Consider the following 25987-nt stretch of genomic DNA (forward strand, 5'->3'; position numbering starts at 1 on the left):
AGACACTGCAGCTGCATCCCCCTCCTTTCCTCTCACAGCATGCAGATACTGCAGCTGCATCCCCCTCCTATCCTCTCGCAGCATACAAAGACACTGCAGCTGCATCCCCCTCATCCTCTCACAGCACGTAGAAACAGAACCTGCAGCTCCATCCCCCTCCTATCTTCTCACAGCATGCACAGACACTGCTGCTGTATCCCCCTCCTATCCTCTCACATCATGTAGAAACAGAACCTGCAGCTGCATCCTCCTCCTATTCTCTAACAACATGAAGAAAAAAAACCTGCAGGTGCATCCTCCTCCTATCCTGTCACAATATGCACAGACACAGCAGCTGCATCCTCCTCCTATCCTCTCACAGCACGTAAAAACAGACCTTGCAGCTGCATCCCCCTCCTATCACAACATGCACAGACACTGCAGCTGCATCCCTCTCCTATCCTATCACAGCATGCACAGACATTGCAGCTGCATCACCCTCCTATCCTCTCACAGCATGCACAGACACTGCAGCTGCATCCCCCTCCTATCCTGTCACAGCATGCACAGATACTGCAGCTGCATCCCCCTCCTATCCTATCACAGCACATAGACACAGAGCTTGCAGCTGCATCTGTTGTGAATTCTGCTCTTGGGTTCCCTCCAGTGGTTGTAGGTGGGAATGCAGTTGTCTCTGAGTCACAGTCCTGGCCAGGTGTATCTGCTGATTGTAGTTCTGACTGGGATATTTAGGTGTGCAGGATTCATTAGTCCTTGCCAGTTGTCAATATTTCTTCTGAAGTGTTGGATCACTTTCTGGCTTCTCCTGCTCAGCTGTCAATTCAGCAAAGATAAGTGTCTGGTTTTTGCTTCTGTGGCACACATGCAGTGTGCTTATATTCTGTGCTATTCATTTGTTTTTCTCTTGTCCAGCTTAGATTGTGTCAGTGTTTTCTCAGTCTTGTTGGATTCTCTGGAGTTGCAGATATACACTCCACATCTTTAGTTAGATGGTGGATGTCACGATATGGTATGAAATATCATAAGTAGTTCTCTTGCTAGCCTGCGTGGGCTAAGCCCCCCTTCTTGGAGTGATACTGCCACAGTTTGAGCTGCAAATTCCTGGCTTTCCTTCTCTGAGAGTATGGGGGAAGAGAGGTTTTATTGCCGAATGGAATTTACGACTGGCATTTCCTGTGTAAGCTCTTGTTCAGCTATACGTGAAGTAGAAACTTCAAGGATCCATGAAAGATTCTTTGTTTAGTTTTTGTTAGATATTAGGCAAACGATTTAAGCTAGAAATACGAAAATATATATTCTTAGTCTCACTCGGTGTATCTACACACCCCATGACACTCGGGCTTCTAACTCCATCTGGTAAAGAAGTAGGGATTTCTCTGTAAATATGTATCCCAGATAGGACATATTTGATCTCATTAGAATGCTCACGTTAATCCGAGATGAATGATAGGTTGAGTCTGACTCTGTCATGTTTTGTAGCAAAGTTATAGCAAGTAGATAAATTTAAGATTGAAGTACTCAGAATGTAGAGAGAGGAGGGTCTGGATAAGCCAGCCTTTCTGTGATGTCACAGCCTTGAAAGTATAACTGGCTGCACACATCCCCAGCTGTCTCTCTGCTAGATTTCTTCCTGACTTCTTGTCTTCTCCTGAAGCCAGCAGCATCCCATGGACTGGGATATATGGAAACTGCCCTAGCCTGATTGCCTGCAATGCTTTTAACATGTGAGTGTTATCTTTTCTCTTTTATTCCCTTTATGTTATAATTACCCATGTACATATTTGCAATTGTCTCATTTGTAACTTCTTTATAAAATATTTTTGATAAAGCACTGCCTAATTAATTTCTATGGGATATAATATTATATATTAGTCCGTTCTCCTGTTCTAAACCGTACCCTAAGTCTCTTGAAGGGAAAATACGCTACTGTTACTGTTGTGTTGGGTTAGCTTCGGACCCGTTTAATCGAAGCTGGTGGCAGCGATATGTGTGCCGACTGTTGAGGGATGCTGTAGTGACTGCGGCGTTAATAATTATTGTTCCTGCCTGAGTGGGAGTAGTTATCGCGTCGCTGCAGCGTGCCCAATAGCCAGTACATAGCAGGCAGTCTGTCTGGCGACTAATTACCCAGGGTGCAGTACCTAATCTGACCTGAGAGTAAGGGGGGCGCCAGAGGGCTGCAAGTGTTAAGTGGAACTGTAAGCGGGATATACATAAATCCCTGCAGTTCGTGGTATATAGAAAGCAGTGGGATACCTAGAATAAGCCCCTGCTGTAAACTAAGAGGTCAATAGCCTTGTGTGGGTTTTTTCATCACATCGTGGAGTGGAGGGATAACTAAGATAAGCCCCCCTGCACATGTGATAGCCGTCTGTTGGCCTAAAGTCACCTCAATCCGTGACGTAGGGGTGACGGTCACGGTGGGAATCCTGACCAATTGGTGACAGCGGTCAGGGGAATCGTGACAATTGGTGGCAAGGCGGTGGGATATCTTAGAGCATTAGTGATTTGGTTTGAGTAATCATTCCTCTCACTAAAAACTTGCATAAAGTTCTTGCGAGGACTCTGCGCAAATAAGTTTGGAGAACGAACTCAGTGCTTTTTAGTTGTGAGACAATTGCGTACTGGTAATTATCCCTTCCCTTTCTCTTCGTTTTTCTATCCTATCTTTTATTTGGCAACCATGGCTGCGAAAGGGGAAGCCTGGTACAACCAGCAGAAGAAGGACATTCTTGCTGGGATATGCACGTACCATGGCCTGAACCCCCAGGGTAAGACCAAGACTCAAATGGTCGCTGAACTGGTGCAATTTGAAGCCGACCAAGCCAGGCCACAGAGCTCAGAGGCCGCAGAAGCCAGCACAAGCGAACATGGTGCTGCAGCAGAGGTCCAACCACTGAATACGGGCCCTGTTAGCAATCTGGGCGAATTGGACCCCCACCTGCAGGCGGCCTTGGAAGAACTCCCCACTGATGACCATGAGGGACGCCTACGGCTGATTCAGCAGTATCGGCAGGAGGCCCGAGCCGAACGAGAGGCCGAGAGAGCCGAGCGCCAAGCCCAGCGAGAACATGAACTGGAGATGCTCCGGCAGGGGGGGATGCCCTCCACCGCCCAGAGACGTGAGCCCAGCAGCACTCAGATACCGAAGCCCCGGCCCGATCACTTCCCTGTTATGGAGAAGGACGGAGACTTGGACACTTTTCTGCGGGCCTTTGAGAAAGCCTGCAGACAGTACTGGCTGCCTACAGATGAATGGGCACGATACCTGACACCAGGGCTGAGAGGTAAAGCTCTGGAGGCGTTTGCTGCCCTCCCTCAAGAACAAGATGGTGATTATGAGGCCATCAAGCAGGCTCTGATAGCCAAGTACCAGCTTACACCCGAGGTGTACCGTAGAAAGTTCCGGACCCTCCAACGTGGCCCACACGACAGTTACAGTGATGTGGTGCATGGACTGGGGACCCACTTTGACCAGTGGACCCAAGGACTGTCAGTGACCACCTTTGCACAGCTGCGAGACCTGATGATCAAAGACCAGTTCTTTCATCTTTGCCCAGCTGAGGTGCGACAGTTCGTGATGGACAGAGAACCCAAAGACGTGACGAAAGCAGTGCAGATTGCCGATGCCTATGAAGCCAACCGTAGATCGGAAGTGCGGAAGCCAGTCACCACCAGCTGGAGAGGGGGTAAGCCTGCAACCAACGCCAGTACCCCTGCCAGCCAACACACCAGAGGTCCTGCCCCTGTGGCCAACAACACCAGACCTACCACCGAACCTCGCAAGTGTTTCACCTGCAATCAGACTGGTCATATCAGTACCTACTGCCCAGCCAAGCAGAAGAACACCCCAGCCAAGGCCCCAGGGCCTAATGCAGCAGTTCTTTTGGTGGGTGGTGTGGTTGGGAGGGTGTGTGACAATGTACAGCACGTCACTGTGGGAGGCCATGTTGCTACAGGCCTCAAGGACACCGGGGCTGAACGAACCCTCATCCGACCCGAACTGGCGGCCCCTGAAGAAATCATTCCGGGGAAAACCCTAACTGTCACTGGGATTGGGGGCATCAGCTGTCCCTTACCAATGGCCCGGGTTTTTATTGATTGGGGTGCCGGGAGCGGGGTGAGGGAAGTGGGGCTGTCTGATAATTTGCCCACTGATGTTTTGTTGGGGACTGATTTGGGGAGGATGGTTGCATACTACGTCCCTGACACCCCTCCCCAATCTACTAATGAGGGTAAAGTTAACCCTGATGATGATGATGGGAAATCGCATGTGTTACCTGACCATGCTTTATCTTGTAATGATGCATCTAATAACCATTTTTTCCCTAGGATTGATGGTGAAAATGTTGTACCTGTGCCAGCTGAACCTGATAATGATTTTTCTGTGAAGGTTAATGTGTCCATAGGTACAGGCGTGCCCAGCCACGTCGCTCTGCGGAGTGAGACGGCTGAGGAACCCCTAACAGGGGCAAGTGTCGGTGCTACAGGAAATGGGGAGATGCATGGGAACCGTGAGGAAGGTGATGCCATGAAAGTGACCAGTGCCACCGAGGAAGGTAACTGGCCCATAAGTAGCACTGCCCCTGGAGTGTTGGGGGTGGATGGGGAGGTAGAGCCCATAGCAGCGCCGGCTGATGGGACTGTAGAAACCCCCGGGGAGACAGCCTACGTAGCTGCTGTCACCCGCAGTCAGAGTGCCCGGAACGCAGATAACTGTCTGCCTTCCGGACCCTCCTCAGTCATTACTGTGACTGAACCAGAGGTGGACCCAGAGCAGGTCCAAGAGGGTTCCCGTGGGGAAGGGGCCCTGACGTCGCTTTTGGCTTCCCCTAGCCAGGAGTTTCAGGCCGCTCTGCACACAGATGCGAGCCTAGAGAGTTTGAGACAACTTGCCGGGACGCTCTTCTCCGAGACTGATAAGGAAAAGGTGTTCTGGGAACGAGGGAGGTTGCATCGGGAGACAGTACCCGGAGAATCACAAAAGGAGTGGTTGAGGGAAAGACAGCTGGTCGTCCCGCAGCAATTCCGGGGTGAGTTGTTGCGGATTGCCCATGAGATCCCGCTAGCTGGACACTTGGGGATCAGCAAAACTAAGGCCCGGCTGTCTCAACACTTCTATTGGCCTAAGATGGGGACAGATGTGTCAAACTACTGCCGCTCCTGTATCACTTGTCAAAGAGTGGGGAAGGCGGGGCCTGCTCTTAAGGCTCCCCTGATCCCTTTGCCAGTGATAGAGGAGCCTTTCCAGAGGATCGCGGTGGACATTGTGGGACCGCTGGCCGTCCCCAGCAGCTCTGGAAAGCAATACATCCTTACTGTGGTAGACTATGCTACCCGGTACCCAGAGGCAGTAGCTCTGTCGTCAACTAGGGCAGATAAGGTGGCGGATGCCCTGTTGGCCATCTTTTCACGTGTAGGGTTTCCCAGGGAAATGCTTACTGATCAAGGGACCCAATTTATGTCTCGCCTAATGGAGGCTCTCTGTAAGAGAATGCAGGTGAAGCACCTGGTATCGAGTGCGTATCACCCACAGACCAATGGCTTGTGTGAACGCTTCAATGGTACCCTCAAACAGATGCTACGCATGCTGGTTGAGACTCAAGGGCGCGACGGGGAGTGGTACCTCCCACACCTGCTGTTTGCTTACCGAGAGGTTCCGCAGGCCTCGACGGGGTTCTCCCCCTTCGAGCTCCTGTACGGCAGGCGAGTCCGGGGACCCCTGGGGTTGGTAAGAGAGTCCTGGGAAGAGGAGCCGAACCCTTCTGAAGTGTTCATAGTGGAGTATGTCATGCGCTTCCGTGACAAGATGCAGACCTTGACGCAGTTGGTGCATGACAACATGACGCAGGCTCAGGCTGATCAGAAGCACTGGTACGACCAGAACGCCCGGGAGCGGACCTACCACGTGGGTCAAAAGGTGTGGGTGCTGGTCCCCGTACCAACGGATAAGCTTCAGGCCGCCTGGGAGGGCCCGTACGTCGTCCACCAACAGCTCAACCCGGTCACTTACGTGGTCACGCTTGACCACGCTCGGGGTAGGCGAAAGGCCTTTCACGTCAACATGATGAAGGCTCATCACGAACGTGAACCTTTCGTCCTACCGGTCTGCAGCTTGCCCGAAGACGGTGAGGAAGACACCCTCCTGGACTTGCTGGCCCAAGCCAAGGCCAATGGGTGCATCGAGGATGTGGAGGTAAGCGCCTCGTTAACTGAACCCCAGCGGGTGCAGTTGCAAACCACACTGGAACCTTTCCGGGTCGTGTTCTCCAACCGACCTGGGAGGACTGAGTTAGCAGTCCACGAGGTGGACACCGGGAATCACGCCCCACTACGGCGAACACCATATCGAATCTCTGACCAGGTGCAGCAGATTATGCGCCAAGAGATTGATGAGATGTTACAGCTGGGGGTGATTCGACGGTCAAAGAGTGCGTGGGCCTCACCTGTAGTTCTCGTGCCAAAGAAGGACCGGACCACCCGGTTCTGTGTGGACTACAGAGGACTCAACGCCATCACAGCCTCTGACGCGCACCCCATGCCGCGCATCGAGGAGCTGCTTGAGAAGTTAGCTGGCGCAAAATACCTGACAATAATGGATTTGAGTAGAGGATACTGGCAGATTCCCCTGAGCCCCGAGGCGCAGGAGAAGTCCGCCTTTATCACGCCCTTCGGACTGTACGAGTCCACGGTCATGCCCTTCGGCATGAAGAATGCCCCTGCCACTTTCCAGCGGATGGTCAACCTCCTGCTTCAGGGACTGGAGACGTACGCCGTGGCGTACTTGGATGACATTGCCATCTTCAGTCCCTCCTGGAAGGAACACCTGCAGCATCTCGAGGAGGTGCTCAGGCGAATTCACCAAGCAGGACTGACTATCAAGCCGGGAAAGTGCCAGATGGGCATGAGGGAGGTTCACTACCTGGGGCACCGGGTAGGCGGGAACACCCTGAAGCCAGAGCCTGACAAAGTTGGAGTGATCGTGAACTGGCCCACTCCCGTGACCAAGAAACAGGTGTTGTCCTTCTTGGGCACTGCAGGGTACTATAGGCGCTTTGTAAAGCACTATAGTAGCCTGGCAAAACCTTTGACGGACCTCACCAGGAAGAAGCTACCCCACATCGTCAACTGGACAGATGGCTGTGAGGGGGCCTTCCAGGCATTGAAAACTGCACTGTGCAACGCCCCTGTGTTGAAAGCAGTCGACAGCAGTCGACCGTTCTTGGTGCAGACCGACGCCAGCGAGTTTGGCCTTGGTGCTGTGCTCAGCCAGGTTGACTCGGAGGACCAAGAGCACCCCGTGTTATACCTGAGCCGGAAACTTTTGCCGAGGGAAGTGGCCTACTCCACAATCGAAAAGGAGTGCCTGGCCATAGTCTGGGCCCTGCAGCGCTTGCAGCCCTACTTGTACGGTCACACTTTCACTGTGGTGACCGACCACAACCCTCTGCGCTGGCTAAACGCCATGTGTGGAACCAACGGCAGGTTGCTACACTGGAGCCTTGCCCTTCAGCAGTTTAACTTCACCATTGAACACAAAATGGGCAGGGAGCATGGGAATGCAGATGGACTCTCCCGCCAGGGTGAACCTACTGAGGTGCCCATGGAGGCATACCGTCGGGTTCTACCTCCCTAGCGCACACCAAAAGGGGGAGGTGTCACGATATGGTATGAAATATCATAAGTAGTTCTCTTGCTAGCCTGCGTGGGCTAAGCCCCCCTTCTTGGAGTGATACTGCCACAGTTTGAGCTGCAAATTCCTGGCTTTCCTTCTCTGAGAGTATGGGGGAAGAGAGGTTTTATTGCCGAATGAAATTTACGACTGGCATTTCCTGTGTAAGCTCTTGTTCAGCTATACGTGAAGTAGAAACTTCAAGGATCCATGAAAGATTCTTTGTTTAGTTTTTGTTAGATATTAGGCAAACGATTTAAGCTAGAAATACGAAAATATATATTCTTAGTCTCACTCGGTGTATCTACACACCCCATGACACTCGGGCTTCTAACTCCATCTGGTAAAGAAGTAGGGATTTCTCTGTAAATATGTATCCCAGTTAGGACATATTTGATCTCATTAGAATGCTCACGTTAATCCGAGATGAATGATAGGTTGAGTCTGACTCTGTCATGTTTTGTAGCAAAGTTATAGCAAGTAGATAAATTTAAGATTGAAGTACTCAGAATGTAGAGAGAGGAGGGTCTGGATAAGCCAGCCTTTCTGTGATGTCACAGCCTTGAAAGTATAACTGGCTGCACACATCCCCAGCTGTCTCTCTGCTAGATTTCTTCCTGACTTCTTGTCTTCTCCTGAAGCCAGCAGCATCCCATGGACTGGGATATATGGAAACTGCCCTAGCCTGATTGCCTGCAATGCTTTTAACATGTGAGTGTTATCTTTTCTCTTTTATTCCCTTTATGTTATAATTACCCATGTACATATTTGCAATTGTCTCATTTGTAACTTCTTTATAAAATATTTTTGATAAAGCACTGCCTAATTAATTTCTATGGGATATAATATTATATATTAGTCCGTTCTCCTGTTCTAAACCGTACCCTAAGTCTCTTGAAGGGAAAATACGCTACTGTTACTGTTGTGTTGGGTTAGCTTCGGACCCGTTTAATCGAAGCTGGTGGCAGCGATATGTGTGCCGACTGTTGAGGGATGCTGTAGTGACTGCGGCGTTAATAATTATTGTTCCTGCCTGAGTGGGAGTAGTTATCGCGTCGCTGCAGCGTGCCCAATAGCCAGTACATAGCAGGCAGTCTGTCTGGCGACTAATTACCCAGGGTGCAGTACCTAATCTGACCTGAGAGTAAGGGGGGCGCCAGAGAGCTGCAAGTGTTAAGTGGAACTGTAAGCGGGAAATACATAAATCCCTGCAGTTCGTGGTATATAGAAAGCAGTGGGATACCTAGAATAAGCCCCTGCTGTAAACTAAGAGGTCAATAGCCTTGTGTGGGTTTTTTCATCACATCGTGGAGTGGAGGGATAACTAAGATAAGCCCCCCTGCACATGTGATAGCCGTCTGTTGGCCTAAAGTCACCTCAATCCGTGACGTAGGGGTGACGGTCACGGTGGGAATCCTGACCAATTGGTGACAGCGGTCAGGGGAATCGTGACAGTGGAGTTTTTGTATTTTCTGCTGTGGATATTTTTGGAAGGATTTTTAATACTGACCGCTTAGTATCCTGTCCTATCCTTTCCTATTTAGCTATTGTGTGCCTCATTTGCTAAATCCTGTTTCCTGCCTACGTGTGTCTTTTCCTCTACTACTCACAGTCAATATGTGTGGGGGGCTGCCTATCCTTTGGGGTTCTGCTCTGAGGCAAGGTAGAAATTCCTATTTCCATCTATAGGGGTATTTAGTCCTCCGGCTGTGTCGAGGTGTCTAGGTTTTGTTAGGTACACCCCACGGCTACTTCTAGTTGCGGTGATAAGATCAGGGTTTGCGGTCAGTATAGTTACCACCTACTCCAGTGAAAGTTTTCATGCTGCTCCAAGGTCACCTGATCATAACATGCATCCCCCTCCTATCTTCTCACAGCATGCACAGACACTGCAGCTGCATCCCCCTCCTATCCTATCACAGCACATAGACACAGAACATGCAGCTGCATCCCCCTCCTATCCTCTCACAGGACGCAGAAACAGAACTTGCAACTGAATCTCCCTCCTATCATCTCACAGCATGTAGACACAGAACCTGCAGCTGCATCCCCCTCCTATCCTTTCACAGCATGCACAGACACTGCAGCTGCATCCCCCTCCTATCCTATCACAGCATGCACAGACACTGCAGCTGCATCCCCCTCCTATCCTCTCACAGCATGCACAGACACTGCAGCTGCATCCCCCTCCTATCCTATCACAGCACATAGAGACAGAACCTGCAGCTGCATCCCCCTCCTATCCTCTCACAGCATGCACAGACACTGCAGCTGCATCCCCCTCCTATCCTATCACAGCACATAGACACAGAACTTGCAGCTGAATCTCCCTCCTATCCTCTCACAGCATGTAGACACAGAACCTGCAGCTGCATCCCCCTCCTATCCTTTCACAGCATGCACAGACACTGCAGCTGCATCCCTCTCCTATCCTATCACAGCTTGCACAGACACTGCAGCTGCATCCCCCACCTATCCTCTCACAGCATGCACAGACACTGCAGCTGCAACCCCCACCTATCCTGTCACAGCATGCACAGATACTGCAGCTGCATCCCCCTCCTATCCTATCACAGCACATAGACACAGAACTTGCAGCTGCATCCCCCTCCTATCCTCTCACAGGACGCAGAAACAGAACTTGCAGCTGAATCTCCCTCCTATCCTCTCACAGCACGTAGAAACAGAACCTGCAGCTGCATCCTCCTCCTGTCCTCTCACAGCATGCACAGACACAGCAGCTGCATCCTCTTCCTATCCTCTCACAGCACGTAAAAACAGAACTTGCAGCTGCATCCCCCTCCTATCCTCTCACAGCACTTAGAAACAGAACCTGCAGCTACATCCCCCTCTTCCACAGCACATAGACACAGACACTGCAGCTGCATCCCCCTCCTCCACTCTCATAGCAAGCACAGGCACTGCAGCTTCATCCCTCTCCTATCCTTTCGCAGCAGGTAGACGCAGACACTTCACTACATCCCCTCCTATCCTCTCACAGCAGGTAGACACAGACACTGTGGCTGCATTCTCCTCCTCCACTGTCACAGCAGGTAGATACTGCAGCTGCATCCCCCTCCTCCTTTTTTTCTACTTGGGGCTCATTCAGATGTCAATTTATCTCACGTATGAGAAAAACGGACCGAATCTTTTGACCGAGTGTGGTACGAGAGTCATCCGGAGAAAGTAGCTCCTGTGCATGAAAATCGTCCGTGTGAATGAGGCCTTACTGATTATCCTGATTGAAGCAGATTAGATATTATGGCGTCTTCACTGCCACTAACAGTCCGCGGTTGTCCGATGTCTCCAGGGTTTCAGCTCCGCACTGACGCCTCTGCTGAAGACCGGAAGGACGCCAGGTAAGATCCCTGCAATCTGATGATCCCTGCGATCTGATGATCCCGGACTGGATCACCGTCACTAATGATCATCTCCATGTAGAGACCCTGGCAGTACAGGCTGGAGAAGCAGAGCGCGGAGGAGCGGAGCGCGGGGGAGGAGCGGAGCGCGGGGGAGGAGATGGACAGGCCTGGAGGACCTGAGCGTCACTGAGGAGGAGGAGACCTTTGTGAAGCAGCACAAGCTCACCATGTCTGCACTGCAGCAGCTGAAGGAGGAGGCTCTGAGCTCGGTGAGGCCACAACCGCCGACATCTGTGCTGCTCCTCATCTGGTTCCATATCACCCCCATTATCTTCTCACATTGTGGATTGTCCTCTGTATTGTCATTGTTTGTGGTTAGCGCTTGCTGCTGCCCCTGCTGGTTCAGTGTCTGCTTCTCATTCCTCTGTATACAGCACTGGGCAAAAGTTTTGGAAACTTGGGAAAAAAACGTAAAAGTAAAAAACTTCTAAAAGTAAAAGGGTTAATATTTTATTTAGAAAATAGAAATGTAAATTCCATCAGTATCTGTGGCTCAGTGGTTATTATTATTATTATTTATTTATATAGTACCATTGATTCCATGGTGCTGTACATGAGACGGGTTTATATACAAATTACAGATATCACTTACAGTAAGATAACAATGACAGACTGGTACAGAGGGGTGAGGACCCGGCCCTTGCGGGCTTACATTCTACAGGATGGTGGGGAAGGAGACAGTAGGTTGAGGGTTGCAGGAGCTCCGGTGTTGGTGAGGCGGTAGCTCCGGTGTTGGTGAGGCGGTAGCTCCGATGTTGGTGAGGCGGTAGCTCCGGTGTTGGTGAGGCGGTAGCTCCGGTGTTGGTGAATCGGTAGCTCCGGTGTCGGTGAGGCGGTAGCTCTGGTGTTGGTGAGGCGGTAGCTCCGGTGTTGGTGAGGCGGTAGCTCCGGTGTTGGTGAATCGGTAGCTCCGGTGTCGGTGAGGCGGTAGCTCCGGTGTTGGTGAGGCGGTAGCTCCGGTGTTGGTGAGGCGGTAGCTCCGGTAGTTATGAGGAGGCAGCGGGGTCAGTGCAGGCTGTAGGCTTTCCTGAAGAGATGAGTTTTCAGGTTCCGTCTGATGGATCCGAATGTGGTTGATAGTCGGACGTGTTGGGGCAGAGAGTTCCAGAGGATGGGGGATATTCGGGAGAAGTCTTGGAGGCAAATGGATGAGGAGCGAATAAGTGTGGAGGAGAGAAGGAGGTCTTGGGAGGACCGGAGATCACGTGAGGGAAGATATTGGGACATTAGTTCAGAGATATAGGGAGGAGACAGGTTATGGATGGCTTTGTAGGTCAGTATTAGTAATGTGAACTGGATACGATGAGGGAATGAGAGCCAGTGAAGAGATTTGCAGAGGGGGGAAGCGGAGGAGTAGCGAGGAGAGAGATGAATTAGTCGGGCAGCAGAGTTAAGGATGGACTGGAGAGATGCAAGGGTGTTAGCAGGGAGGCCGCAGAAAAGGATGTTGCAGTAGTCAAGGCAGGAGATGATGAGGGCATGCACAAGCATTATAGTAGATTGAGGGTTGAGGAAGGGACGGATTCTGGAGCTATTTTTGAGCTGGAGGCGACAGAAGGTGCAAAGAGCTTGGATGTGCGGTTTGAAGGACAGGGCAAAGTCAAAGGTTACTCCGAGGCAGCGGACTTCCGGTACGGGCAGAGGCATAGGTAGGGTTTTGGCTCAGGGGGGGGCGAAGCTTCTGAGTGGGCCCCTAACCAGGTAACCCTGATTACAACTCGGTGACGCGCCCTAATAGTGGAGGAGAACCTCAGCAGATGACCGCGCTGTTACTGAAGATAATCTATATATAATGACCAACATGGATATTACCGCCATATGGTCAGTGGTAGATACCAGCCCTACAGAACATACAAGAGCTCACAGCACAGTTACAGATAATGACTTACTGCTGACGTTCTTTATGATGGAATCGTCACTTTTCCCGTCTTTTCCATCTGGCCCAGACCGACATGACAACTTCTTCCAACCAGGACTCGGCTGCAGAGATTACAACAAAGACACATTTTACTTCTCATATTCCAGCCCCATCACCATCTATTCCCAACCTGCACAAACTCCTCATCCTGCTGATATCCCAATACTGAGCCGCTGCTGCCGTATGTGTCCCTATTACTGCCCCTGATACCCCAATACTGAGCGGCTGCTGCCGTATGTGTCCCTATTACTGCCCCTGATACCCCAATACTGAGCGGCTGCTGCCGTATGTGTCCCTATTACTGCCCCTGATACCCCAATACTGAGCCGCTGCTGCCGTATGTGTCCTTATTACTGCACCTGATACCCCAATACTGAGCCGCTGCTGCCGTATGTGTCCCTATTACTGCACCTGATACCCCAATACTGAGCCGCTGCTGCTGTATGTGTCCTTATTACTGCACCTGATACCCCAATACTGAGCCGCTGCTGCCGTATGTGTCCCTATTACTGCACCTGATACCCCAATACTGAGCCGCTGCTGCCGTATGTGTCCCTATTACTGCACCTGATACCCCAATACTGAGCCTCTGCTGCCGTATGTGTCCCTATTACTGCCCCTGATACCCCAATACTGAGCCGCTGCTGCCGTATGTGTCCCTATTACTACACCTGATAACCCAATACTGAGCTGCTGCTGCCGTATGTGTCCCTATTACTGCCCCTGATACCCCAATACTGAACCTCTGCTGCCGTATGTGTCCCTATTACTGACCCTGATACCCCAATACTGAGCTGCTGCTGCCGTATGTGACCCTATTACTGCCCCTGATACCCCAATACTGAGCCGCTGCTGCCGTATGTGTCCCTATTACTGCACCTGATACCCCAATACTGAGCCGCTGCTGCCGTATGTGTCCCTATTACTGCATCTGATACCCCAATACTGAGCCGCTGCTGCCGTATGTGTCCCTATTACTGCCCCTGATACCCTAATACTGAGCTGCTGCTGCCATATGTGACCCTATTACTGCCCCTGATACCCCAATACTGAGCTGCTGCTGCCGTATGTGACCCTATTACTGCCCCTGATACCCCAATACTGAGCTGCTGCTGCCGTATGTGTCCCTATTACTGCCCCTGATACCCCAATACTGAACCTCTGCTGCCGTATGTGACCCTATTACTGACCCTGATACCCCAATACTGAGCTGCTGCTGCCGTATGTGTCCTTATTACTGCACCTGATACCCCAATACTGAGCCGCTGCTGCCGTATGTGTCCTTATTACTGCACCTGATACCCCAATACTGAGCCGCTGCTGCCGTATGTGTCCCTATTACTACACCTGATACCCCAATACTGAGCCACTGCTGTCGTATGTGTCCCTATTACTGCACCTGATACCCCAATACTGAGCCACTGCTGCCGTATGTGTCCCTATTACTGCACCTGATACCCCAATACTGAGCCGCTGCTGCCGTATGTGTCCCTATTACTGCACCTGATACCCCAATACTGAGCCTCTGCTGCCGTATGTGTCCCTATTACTGCACCTGATACCCCAATACTGAGCCGCTGCTGCCATATGTGTCCCTATTACTGCACCTGATACCCCAATACTGAGCCTCTGCTGCCGTATGTGTCCCTATTACTGCACCTGATACCCCAATACTGAGCCACTGCTGCCGTATGTGTCCCTATTACTGCACCTGATACCCCAATACTGAGCCACTGCTGTCGTATGTGTCCCTATTACTGCACCTGATACCCCAATACTGAGCCTCTGCTGCCGTATGTGTCCCTATTACTGCACCTGATATCCCAATACTGAGCCTCTGCTGCCATATGTGTCCCTATTACTGCACCTGATACCCCAATACTGAGCCACTGCTGCCGTATGTATCCCTATTACTGCACCTGATACCCCAATACTGAGCCTCTGCTGCCGTATGTGTCCCTATTACTGCACCTGATACCCCAATACTGAGCCGCTGCTGCCGTATGTGTCCCTATTACTGCACCTGATACCTCAATACTGAGCCGCTGCTGCCGTATGTGTCCCTATTACTGCACCTGATACCTCAATACTGAGCCTCTGCTGTCGTATGTGTCCCTATTATTGCACCTGATACCCCAATACTGAGCCTCTGCTGCCGTATGTGTCCCTACTACTGCACCTGATATCCCAATACTGAGCCTCTGCTGCCATATGTGTCCCTATTACTGCACCTGATACCCCAATACTGAGCCACTGCTGCCGTATGTGTCCCTATTACTGCACCTGATACCCCAATACTGAGCCTCTGCTGCCGTATGTGTCCCTATTACTGCACCTGATACCCCAATACTGAGCCACTGCTGCCGTATGTGTCCCTATTACTGCACCTGATACCCCAATACTGAGCCTCTGCTGCCGTATGTGTCCCTATTACTGCACCTGATACCCCAATACTGAGCCACTGCTGCCGTATGTGTCCCTATTACTGCACCTGATACCCCAATACTGAGCCACTGCTGTCGTATGTGTCCCTATTACTGCACCTGATACCCCAATACTGAGCCTCTGCTGCCGTATGTGTCCCTATTACTGCACCTGATATCCCAATACTGAGCCTCTGCTGCCATATGTGTCCCTATTACTGCACCTGATACCCCAATACTGAGCCACTGCTGCCGTATGTGTCCCTATTACTGCACCTGATACCCCAATACTGAGCCTCTGCTGCCGTATGTGTCCCTATTACTGCACCTGATACCCCAATACTGAGCCGCTGCTGCCGTATGTGTCCCTATTACTGCACCTGATACCTCAATACTGAGCCGCTGCTGCCGTATGTGTCCCTATTACTGCACCTGATACCTCAATACTGAGCCTCTGCTGTCGTATGTGTCCCTATTACTGCACCTGATATCCCAATACTGAGCTGCTGCTGCTGTATGTATCCCTATTACTGCACCTGATACCCCAATACTGAGCCTCTGCTGCCGTATGTGTCCCTATTACTGCACCTGATATCCCAATACTGAGCCTCTGCTGCCATATGTGTCCCTATTACTGCACCTGATACCCCAATACTGAGCCGCTGCTGCCGTATGTGTCCCTATTACTGCACCTGATACCCCAATACTGAGCCACTGCTGTCGTATGTGTCCCTATTACTGCACCTGATACCCCAATACTGAGCCTCTGCTGCCGTATGTGTCCCTATTACTGCACCTGATACCCCAATACTGAGCCGCTGCTGCCGTATGTGTCCCTATTACTGCACCTGATACCCCAATACTGAGCCTCTGCTGCCATATGTGTCCCTATTACTACACCTGATACCCCAATACTGAGCCGCTGCTGCCGTATGTGTCCCTATTACTGCACCTGATACCTCAATACTGAGCCTCTGCTGCCGTATGTGTCCCTATTACTGCACCTGATACCCCAATACTGAGCCGCTGCTGCCGTATGTGTCCCTATTACTGCACCTGATACCCCAATACTGAGCCTCTGCTGCCGTATGTGTCCCTATTACTGCACCTGATATCCCAATACTGAGCCGCTGCTGCCTTATGTGTCCTTATTATTGCACCTGATACCCCAATACTGAGCCGCTGCTGCCGTATGTGTCCCTATTACTGCACCTGATACCTCAATACTGAGCCTCTGCTGCCGTATGTGTCCCTATTACTGCACCTGATACCCCAATACTGAGCCGCTGCTGCCGTATGTGTCCCTATTACTGCACCTGATACCCCAATACTGAGCCGCTGCTGCCGTATGTGTCCTTATTACTGCATCTGATACCCCAATACTGAGCTGCTGCTGCCGTATGTGTCCCTATTACTGCACCTGATACCCCAATACTGAGCCGCTGCTGCCGTATGTGTCCTTATTACTGCATCTGATACCCCAATACTGAGCTGCTGCTGCCGTATGTGTCCCTATTACTGCACCTGATACCCCAATACTGAGCCGCTGCTGCCGTATGTGTCCTTATTACTGCATCTGATACCCCAATACTGAGCTGCTGCTGCCGTATGTGTCCCTATTACTGCCCCTGATACCCCAATACTGAACCTCTGCTGTCGTATGTGACCCTATTACTGCACCTGATACCCCAATACTGAGCCGCTGCTGCCATATGTGTCCCTATTACTACACCTGATACCCTAATACTGAGCCGCTGCTGCCGTATGTGTCCCTATTACTGCACCTGATACCCCAATACTGAGCCGCTGCTGCCATATGTGTCCCTATTACTGCACCTGATATCCCAATACTGAGCCGCTGCTGCCATATGTGTCCCTATTACTACACCTGATACCCCAATACTGAGCCGCTGCTGCCGTATGTGACCCTATTACTGCACCTGATACCCCAATACTGAGCCGCTGCTGCCGTATGTGTCCCTATTACTGCCCCTGATACCCCAATACTGAGCCGCTGCTGCCGTATGTGTCCCTATTACTGCACCTGATACCCCAATACTGAGCCTCTGCTGCCGTATGTGTCCTTATTACTGCACCTGATACCCCAATACTGAGCCGCTGCTGCCGTATGTGTCCCTATTACTGCATCTGATACCCCAATACTGAGCCGCTGCTGCCGTATGTGTCCCTATTACTGCACCTGATACCCCAATACTGAGCCACTGCTGCCGTATGTGTCCCTATTACTGCACCTGATACCCCAATACTGAGCCGCTGCTGCTGTATGTGTCCTATTACTGCACCTGATACCCCAATACTGAGCCTCTGCTGCCGTATGTGTCCCTATTACTGCACCTGATACCCCAATACTGAGCCACTGCTGCCGTATGTGTCCCTATTACTGCACCTGATACCCCAATACTGAACCACTGCTGCCGTATGTGTCCTTATTACTGCACCTGATACCCCAATACTGAGCCGCTGCTGCCGTATGTGTCCCTATTACTGCACCTGATACCCCAATACTGAGCCGCTGCTGCCGTATGTGTCCCTATTACTGCATCTGATATCCCAATACTGAGCCGCTGCTGCCGTATGTGTCCCTATTACTGCCCCTGATACCCCAATACTGAGCCGCTGCTGCCGTATGTGTCCCTATTACTGCCCCTGATACCCCAATACTGAGCCTCTGCTGCTGTATGTGTCCCTATTACTGCACCTGATACCCCAATACTGAGCCGCTGCTGCCGTATGTGTCCCTATTACTGCACCTGATACCCCAATACTGAGCCGCTGCTGCCGTATGTGTCCCTATTACTGCACCTGATACCCCAATACTGAGCTGCTGCTGCCGTATGTGTCCCTATTACTGCCCCTGATTCCCCAATACTGAACCTCTGCTGCCGTATGTGTCCCTATTACTGACCCTGATACCCCAATACTGAGCCGCTGCTGCCGTATGTGTCCCTATTACTGCACCTGATACCCCAATACTGAGCCGCTGCTGCCGTATGTGTCCCTATTACTGCACCTGATACCCCAATACTGAGCTGCTGCTGCCGTATGTGACCCTATTACTGCCCCTGATACCCCAATACTGAGCCGCTGCTGCCGTATGTGTCCCTATTACTGCACCTGATGCCCCAATACTGAGTCTCTGCTGCCGTATGTGTCCCTATTACTGCACCTGATACCCCAACACTGATCCGCTGCTGCCGTATGTGACCCTATTACTGCCCGATACCCCAATACTGATCCGCTGCTGCCGTATGTGTCCCTATTACTGCACCTGATACCCCAATACTGAATCGCTGCTGCCGTATGTGTCCCTATTACTGCACCTGATGCCCCAATACTGAGTCTCTGCTGCCGTATGTGTCCCTATTACTGCACCTGATACCCCAATACTGATCCGCTGCTGCCGTATGTGACCCTATTACTGACCCTGATACCCCAATACTGAGCCGCTGCTGCCGTATGTGTCCCTATTACTGCCCCTGATACCCCAATACTGATCCGCTGCTGCCGTATGTGTCCCTATTACTGCACCTGATACCCCAATACTGAATCGCTGCTGCCGTATGTGTCCCTATTACTGCACCTGATACCCCAATACTGAGCCGCTGCTGCCGTATGTGTCCCTATTACTGCATCTGATACCCCAATACTGAGCTGCTGCTGCCGTATGTGTCCCTATTACTGCCCCTGATACCCCAATACTGAACCTCTGCTGTCGTATGTGACCCTATTACTGACCCTGATACCCCAATACTGAGCTGCTGCTGCCGTATGTGTCCCTATTACTACACCTGATACCCCAATACTGAGCCACTGCTGTCGTATGTGTCCCTATTACTGCACCTGATACCCCAATACTGAGCCACTGCTGCCGTATGTGTCCCTATTACTGCACCTGTTACCCCAATACTGAGCCTCTGCTGCCGTATGTGTCCCTATTACTGCACCTGATACCCCAATACTGAGCCGCTGCTGCCGTATGTGTCCCTATTACTGCACCTGATACCCCAATACTGAGCCGCTGCTGCCGTATGTGTCCCTATTACTGCACCTGATACCCCAATACTGAGCCGCTGCTGCCGTATGTGTCCCTATTACTGCACCTGATACCCCAATACTGAGCCTCTGCTGCCGTATGTGTCCCTATTACTGCACCTGATACCCCAATACTGAGCCGCTGCTGCCGTATGTGTCCCTATTACTGCACCTGATACCACAATACTGAGCCCCTGCTGCCGTATGTGTCCCTATTACTGCACCTGATACCCCAATACTGAGCCTCTGCTGCTATATGTGTCCTTATTACTGCACCTGATACCCCAATACTGAGCCGCTGCTGCCGTATGTGTCCCTATTACTACACCTGATACCCCAATACTGAACCTCTGCTGCCGTATGTGTCCCTATTACTGCACCTGATACCCCAATACTGAGCCGCTGCTGCCGTATGTGTCCCTATCACTGCATCTGATACCCCAATACTGAGCCACTGCTGCCGTATGTGTCCCTATTACTGCACCTGATACCCCAATACTGAGCTGCTGCTGCCGTATGTGTCCTTATTACTGCACCTGATACCCCAATACTGAGCCACTGCTGCCGTATGTGACCCTATTACTGCACCTGATACCCCAATACTGAGCCACTGCTGCCGTATGTGTCCCTATTACTGCACCTGATACCCCAATACTGAGCCGCTGCTGCCGTATGTGTCCTTATTACTGCACCTGATACCCCAATACTGAGCCGCTGCTGCCGTATGTGTCCCTATTACTGCACCTGATACCCCAATACTGAGCTGCTGCTGCCGTATGTGTCCCTATTACTGCACCTGATACCCCAATACTGAGCCGCTGCTGCCGTATGTGTCCCTATTACTGCACCTGATATCCCAATACCGAGCCGCTGCTGCCGTATGTGTCCCTATTACTACACCTGATACCCCAATACTGAGCCGCTGCTGCCGTATGTGTCCCTATTACTGCACCTGATACCCCAATACTGAGCCGCTGCTGCCGTATGTGTCCCTATTACTGCACCTGATACCCCAATACTGAGCCTCTGCTGCCATATGTGTCCCTATTACTGCACCTGATACCCCAATACTGAGCCGCTGCTGCCGTATGTGTCCCTATTACTGCACCTGATACCCCAATACTGAGCCTCTGCTGCCATATGTGTCCCTATTACTGCACCTGATACCCCAATACTGAGCCGCTGCTGCCGTATGTGTCCCTATTACTGCACCTGATATCCCAATACCGAGCCGCTGCTGCCGTATGTGTCCCTATTACTACACCTGATACCCCAATACTGAGCCGCTGCTGCCGTATGTGTCCCTATTACTGCACCTGATATCCCAATACTGAGCCGCTGCTGCCGTATGTGTCCCTATTACTGCACCTGATATCCCAATACTGAGCCGCTGCTGCCGTATGTGTCCCTATTACTGCCACTGCTGTGTGATTCTCTATGCCCTCTAAATTCTAAGGCACCCCTCTATAATATAGCAATGCCGGGTGCAAGTGCCCTAGAAAACAGTGCCCATATTTTGCCCCCTAGAAAGTAATATTGTCCTGTGTGCCCCTTTGATAGTCACAGTAAGCTCCGTTCCCCTATAACAATAAGTGCCCACTTTACATTTAATAATGTCCCGAGTCTGCCTCCTGTACAGCTCCCCTATACACAGCATGATGCTCTCTTATACACAGTATACTGACCCCTTTGTAGCCTCCAAACTGATGGCTCCAGCACTGTAATCCCCACACTGTATGATGCCCCTCTAGATAGCCTCCATATAGTATAATGCACCAGATCGTCCTCAATATAGTATAATGCACCAGATAGTCCTCAATATCGTATAATGCACTCCCCATAGGCCTACTCTATATTGTATAATGCACTCCCATAGGCAGACTCTATAGCACAAGGCAGCACCCATAGGCAGACTCTGTAGTATAAGGCAGCACCTCATAGGCAGACCCTGTAGTATAAGGTAGCACCTGCAGGCAGACCCTGTAGTATAAAGCAGCACCCCTATAGGCAGACCCTGTACTATAAGGCAGCACCCCTATAGGCAGACCCTGTAGTATAACACAGCACCCCTATAGGCAGACCCTGTACTATAAGGCAGCACCCAACCACACAACTGAAGAACCGATATCAAATCTTTGTAGAGGATGAAGATGGCACACCTAAGGATGAAGCAATACCAGCAAGCAAAAAAGAAAAGGGCACACAGCAACAAGTGACAGCAAAAAGTACAGCCAAGAAGCAACGAAGAGTGGTGGTGGAGGCACAGAAGCAGCCATCTGCAGACCGGACATAACTGCAAGAGAAGTATGCTGCCTTCCAGGTGCGATGATCAAGGATGTGACCGATAGGATACCAAAGCTCTTCAGCTCCAAGGACGTCCACCCATTTCTTCTGATACATGTTGGCACCAATGACACGGCAAGGAAGGACCTACCGACAATCTGCAAAGACTTTGAAGAGTTGGGGAAGAAAGTAAAGGAACTGGATGCACAGGTAGTTTTTTCTTCTATCCTTCCAGTAGACGGGCATGGCACCAGGAGATGGAACAGGATCCTTGATGCAAACAACTGGCTAAGACGATGGTGCAGACAACAAGGATTCGGATTCCTGGACCACGGTGTGAATTACTGGTATGATGGACTCCTCGCCAGAGACGGACTACACCTCAACAAACCTGGGAAACACACATTCGCCAGAAGACTCGCTACACTCATCAGGAGGGCGTTAAACTAGAAGAAGAGGGGACGGGAAGAAAAACATTAGACTCTACCAAAGAAGACCCAGGAAAACATACTCAGAAGGGAGGTAAAAACATTTCTAAAAAAATCCACAGCAAGGAGATTGGAACAAAACAAAATCCTCTAAACTGCATGCTCGCAAACGCCAGAAGCCTGACAAACAAGATGGAAGAACTAGAAGCAGAAATATCTACAGGTAACTTTGACATAGTGGGAATAACCGAGACATGGTTAGATGAAAGCTATGACTGGGCAGTTAACTTACAGGGTTACAGTCTGTTTAGAAAGGATCGTAAAAATCGGAGAGGAGGAGGGGTTTGTCTCTATGTAAAGTCTTGTCTAAAGTCCACTTTAAGGGAGGATATTAGCGAAGGAAATGAGGATGTCGAGTCCATATGGGTCGAAATTCATGGAGGGAAAAATGGTAACAAAATTCTCATTGGGGTCTGTTACAAACCCCCAAATATAACAGAAATCATGGAAAGTCTACTTCTAAAGCAGATAGATGAAGCTGCAACCCATAATGAGGTCCTGGTTATGGGGGACTTTAACTACCCGGATATTAACTGGGAAACAGAAACCTGTGAAACCCATAAAGGCAACAGGTTTCTGCTAATAACCAAGAAAAATTATCTTTCACAATTGGTGCAGAATCCAACCAGAGGAGCAGCACTTTTAGACCTAATACTATCTAATAGACCTGACAGAATAACAAATCTGCAGGTGGTCGGGCATCTAGGAAATAGCGACCACAATATTGTACAGTTTCACCTGTCTTTCACTAGGGAGACTTGTCAGGGAGTCAAAAAAACACTGAACTTTAGGAAGGCAAAGTTTGAACAGCTTAGAGATGCCCTTAATCTGGTAGACTGGGACAATATCCTCAGAAATAAGAATACAGATAATAAATGGAAAATGTTTAAGAACATCCTAAATAGGCACTGTAAGCGGTTTATACCTTGTGGGAATAAAAGAACTAGAAATAGGAAAAACCCAATGTGGCTAAACAAAGAAGTAAGACAGGCAATTAACAGTAAAAAGAAAGCATTTGCACTACTAAAGCAGGATGGCACCATTGAAGCTCTAAAAAACTATAGGGAGAAAAATACTTTATCTAAAAAACTAATTAAAGCTGCCAAAAAGGAAACAGAGAAGCACATTGCTAAGGAGAGTAAAACTAATCCCAAACTGTTCTTCAACTATATCAATAGTATAAAAGAATAAAAACTGAAAATGTAGGCCCCTTAAAAAATAGTGAGGAAAGAATGGTTGTAGATGACGAGGAAAAAGCTAACATATTAAACACCTTCTTCTCCACGGTATTCACGGTGGAAAATGAAATGCTAGGTGAAATCCCAAGAAACAATGAAAACCCTATATTAAGGGTCACCAATCTAACCCAAGAAGAGGTGCGAAACCGGCTAAATAAGATTAAAATAGATAAATCTCCGGGTCCGGATGGCATACACCCACGAGTACTAAGAGAACTAAGTAATGTAATAGATAAACCATTATTTCTTATTTTTAGGGACTCTATAGCGACAGGGTCTGTTCCGCAGGACTGGCGCATAGCAAATGTGGTGCCAATATTCAAAAAGGGCTCTAAAAGTGAACCTGGAAATTATAGGCCAGTAAGTCTAACCTCTATTATTGGTAAAATATTTGAAGGGTTTCTGAGGGATGTTATTCTGGATTATCTCAATTTAACTCCATATCAGCATGGGTTTATAAGAAATCGCTCCTGTCAAACCAATCTAATCAGTTTTTATGAAGAGGTGAGCTATAGGCTGGACCACGGTGAGTCATTGGACGTGGTATATCTCGATTTTTCCAAAGCGTTTGATACCGTGCCGCACAAGAGGTTGGTACACAAAATGAGAATGCTTGGTCTGGGGGAAAATGTGTGTAAATGGGTTAGTAACTGGCTTAGTGATAGAAAGCAGAGGGTGGTTATAAATGGTATAGTCTCTAACTGGGTCGCTGTGACCAGTGGGGTACCGCAGGGGTCAGTATTGGGACCTGTTCTCTTCAACATATTCATTAATGATCTGGTAGAAGGTTTACACAGTAAAATATCGATATTTGCAGATGATACAAAACTATGTAAAGCAGTTAATACAAGAGAAGATAGTATTCTGCTACAGATGGATCTGGATAGGTTGGAAACTTGGGCTGAAAGGTGGCAGATGAGGTTTAACAATGATAAATGTAAGGTTATACACATGGGAAGAAGGAATCAATATCACCATTACACACTGAATGGGAAACCACTGGGTAAATCTGACAGGGAGAAGGACTTGGGGATCCTAGTTAATGATAAACTTACCTGGAGCAGCCAGTGCCAGGCAGCAGCTGCCAAGGCAAACAGGATCATGGAGTGCATTAAAAGAGGTCTGGATACAGATGATGAGAGCATTATACTGCCTCTGTACAAATCCCTAGTTAGACCGCACATGGAGTACTGTGTCCAGTTTTGGGCACCGGTGCTCAGGAAGGATATAATGGAACTAGAGACAGTACAAAGGAGGGCAACAAAATTAATAAAGGGGATGGGAGAACTACAATACCCAGATAGATTAGCGAAATTAGGATTATTTAGTCTAGAAAAAAGACGACTGAGGGGCGATCTAATAACCATGTATAAGTATATAAGGGGACAATACAAATATCTCGCTGAGGATCTGTTTATACCAAGGAAGGTGACGGGCACAAGGGGGCATTCTTTGCGTCTGGAGGAGAGAAGGTTTTTCCACCAACATAGAAGAGGATTCTTTACTGTTAGGCAGTGAGAATCTGGAATTGCTTGCCTGAGGAGGTGGTGATGGCGAACTCAGTCGAGGGGTTCAAGAGAGGCCTGGATGTCTTCCTGGAGCAGAACAATATTGTATCATACAATTAGGTTCTGTAGAAGGATGTAGATCTGGGGATTTATTATGATGGAATATAGGCTGAACTGGATGGACAAATGTCTTTTTTCGGCCTTACTAACTATGTTACTATGTTACTATGTAATTAGGTTCTGTAGAAGGACGTAGATCTGGGGATTTATTATGATGGAATATAGGCTGAACTGGATGGACAAATGTCTTTTTTCGGCCTTACTATGTTACTATGTTATGTTACCCCTATAGGCAGACCCTGTAGTATAAGGCAGCCCCCCCATAGGCAGACTCTGTACTATAAGGCAGACCCCCCATAGGCAGACCCTGTAGTATAATGCAGACCCCCATAGGCAGACCCTGTAGCATTAGGCAGACCCCCCATAGGCAGACCCTGTAGTATTATGCAGACCCCCCATAGGCAGACCCTGTAATATAAGGCAGACCCCCCATAGGCAGACCCTGTAATATAAGGCAGACCCCCCATAGGCAGACCCTGTAGCAAAAGGCAGACCCCCCAAAGGCAGACCCTGTAGTATTAGGCAGGCCCCTCCATAGGCAGACCCTGTATTATAAGGCAGACCTCCCATAGGCAGACCCTGTAGTATTAGGCAGACCCCTCCATAGGCAGACCCTGTAGTATAAGGCAGACCCTGTAGCATTAGGCAAACCCCCCAAAGGCAGACCTTGTAGTATTAGGCAGACCCCTCCATAGGCAGACCCGGTATTATAAGGCAGACCCCCCATAGGCAGACCCTGTAGTATTAGGCAGACCCCCCACAGGCAGACCCTGCAGTATTAGGCAGAACCCCCCTCATAGGCAGACCCTGTAATATTAGGCAGACCCTGTAGTATTAGGCAGAACCCCCCTCATAGGCAGAC

At 49.9% G+C, this 25987-nt stretch overlaps 1 protein-coding gene across 2 annotated transcripts in view; it reads left to right on the forward strand.

Moving 5' to 3' along the window:
* The window catches only part of LOC138681058 (uncharacterized), a 137646-nt gene that overhangs the window by 78609 nt on the left and 33050 nt on the right, over positions 1–25987 (forward strand). For both annotated transcript variants that reach the window (XM_069768277.1, XM_069768276.1), the window contains 2 exons: positions 10983–11031; positions 11114–11303. In XM_069768277.1, coding sequence (XP_069624378.1) covers positions 10983–11031; positions 11114–11303 — 239 coding nt within the window. The remainder of the gene's footprint in view (positions 1–10982; positions 11032–11113; positions 11304–25987) is intronic.

This window comes from Ranitomeya imitator, chromosome 5 (genome assembly GCF_032444005.1).
Source record: "Ranitomeya imitator isolate aRanImi1 chromosome 5, aRanImi1.pri, whole genome shotgun sequence".
Taxonomy (NCBI): domain Eukaryota; kingdom Metazoa; phylum Chordata; class Amphibia; order Anura; family Dendrobatidae; genus Ranitomeya; species Ranitomeya imitator.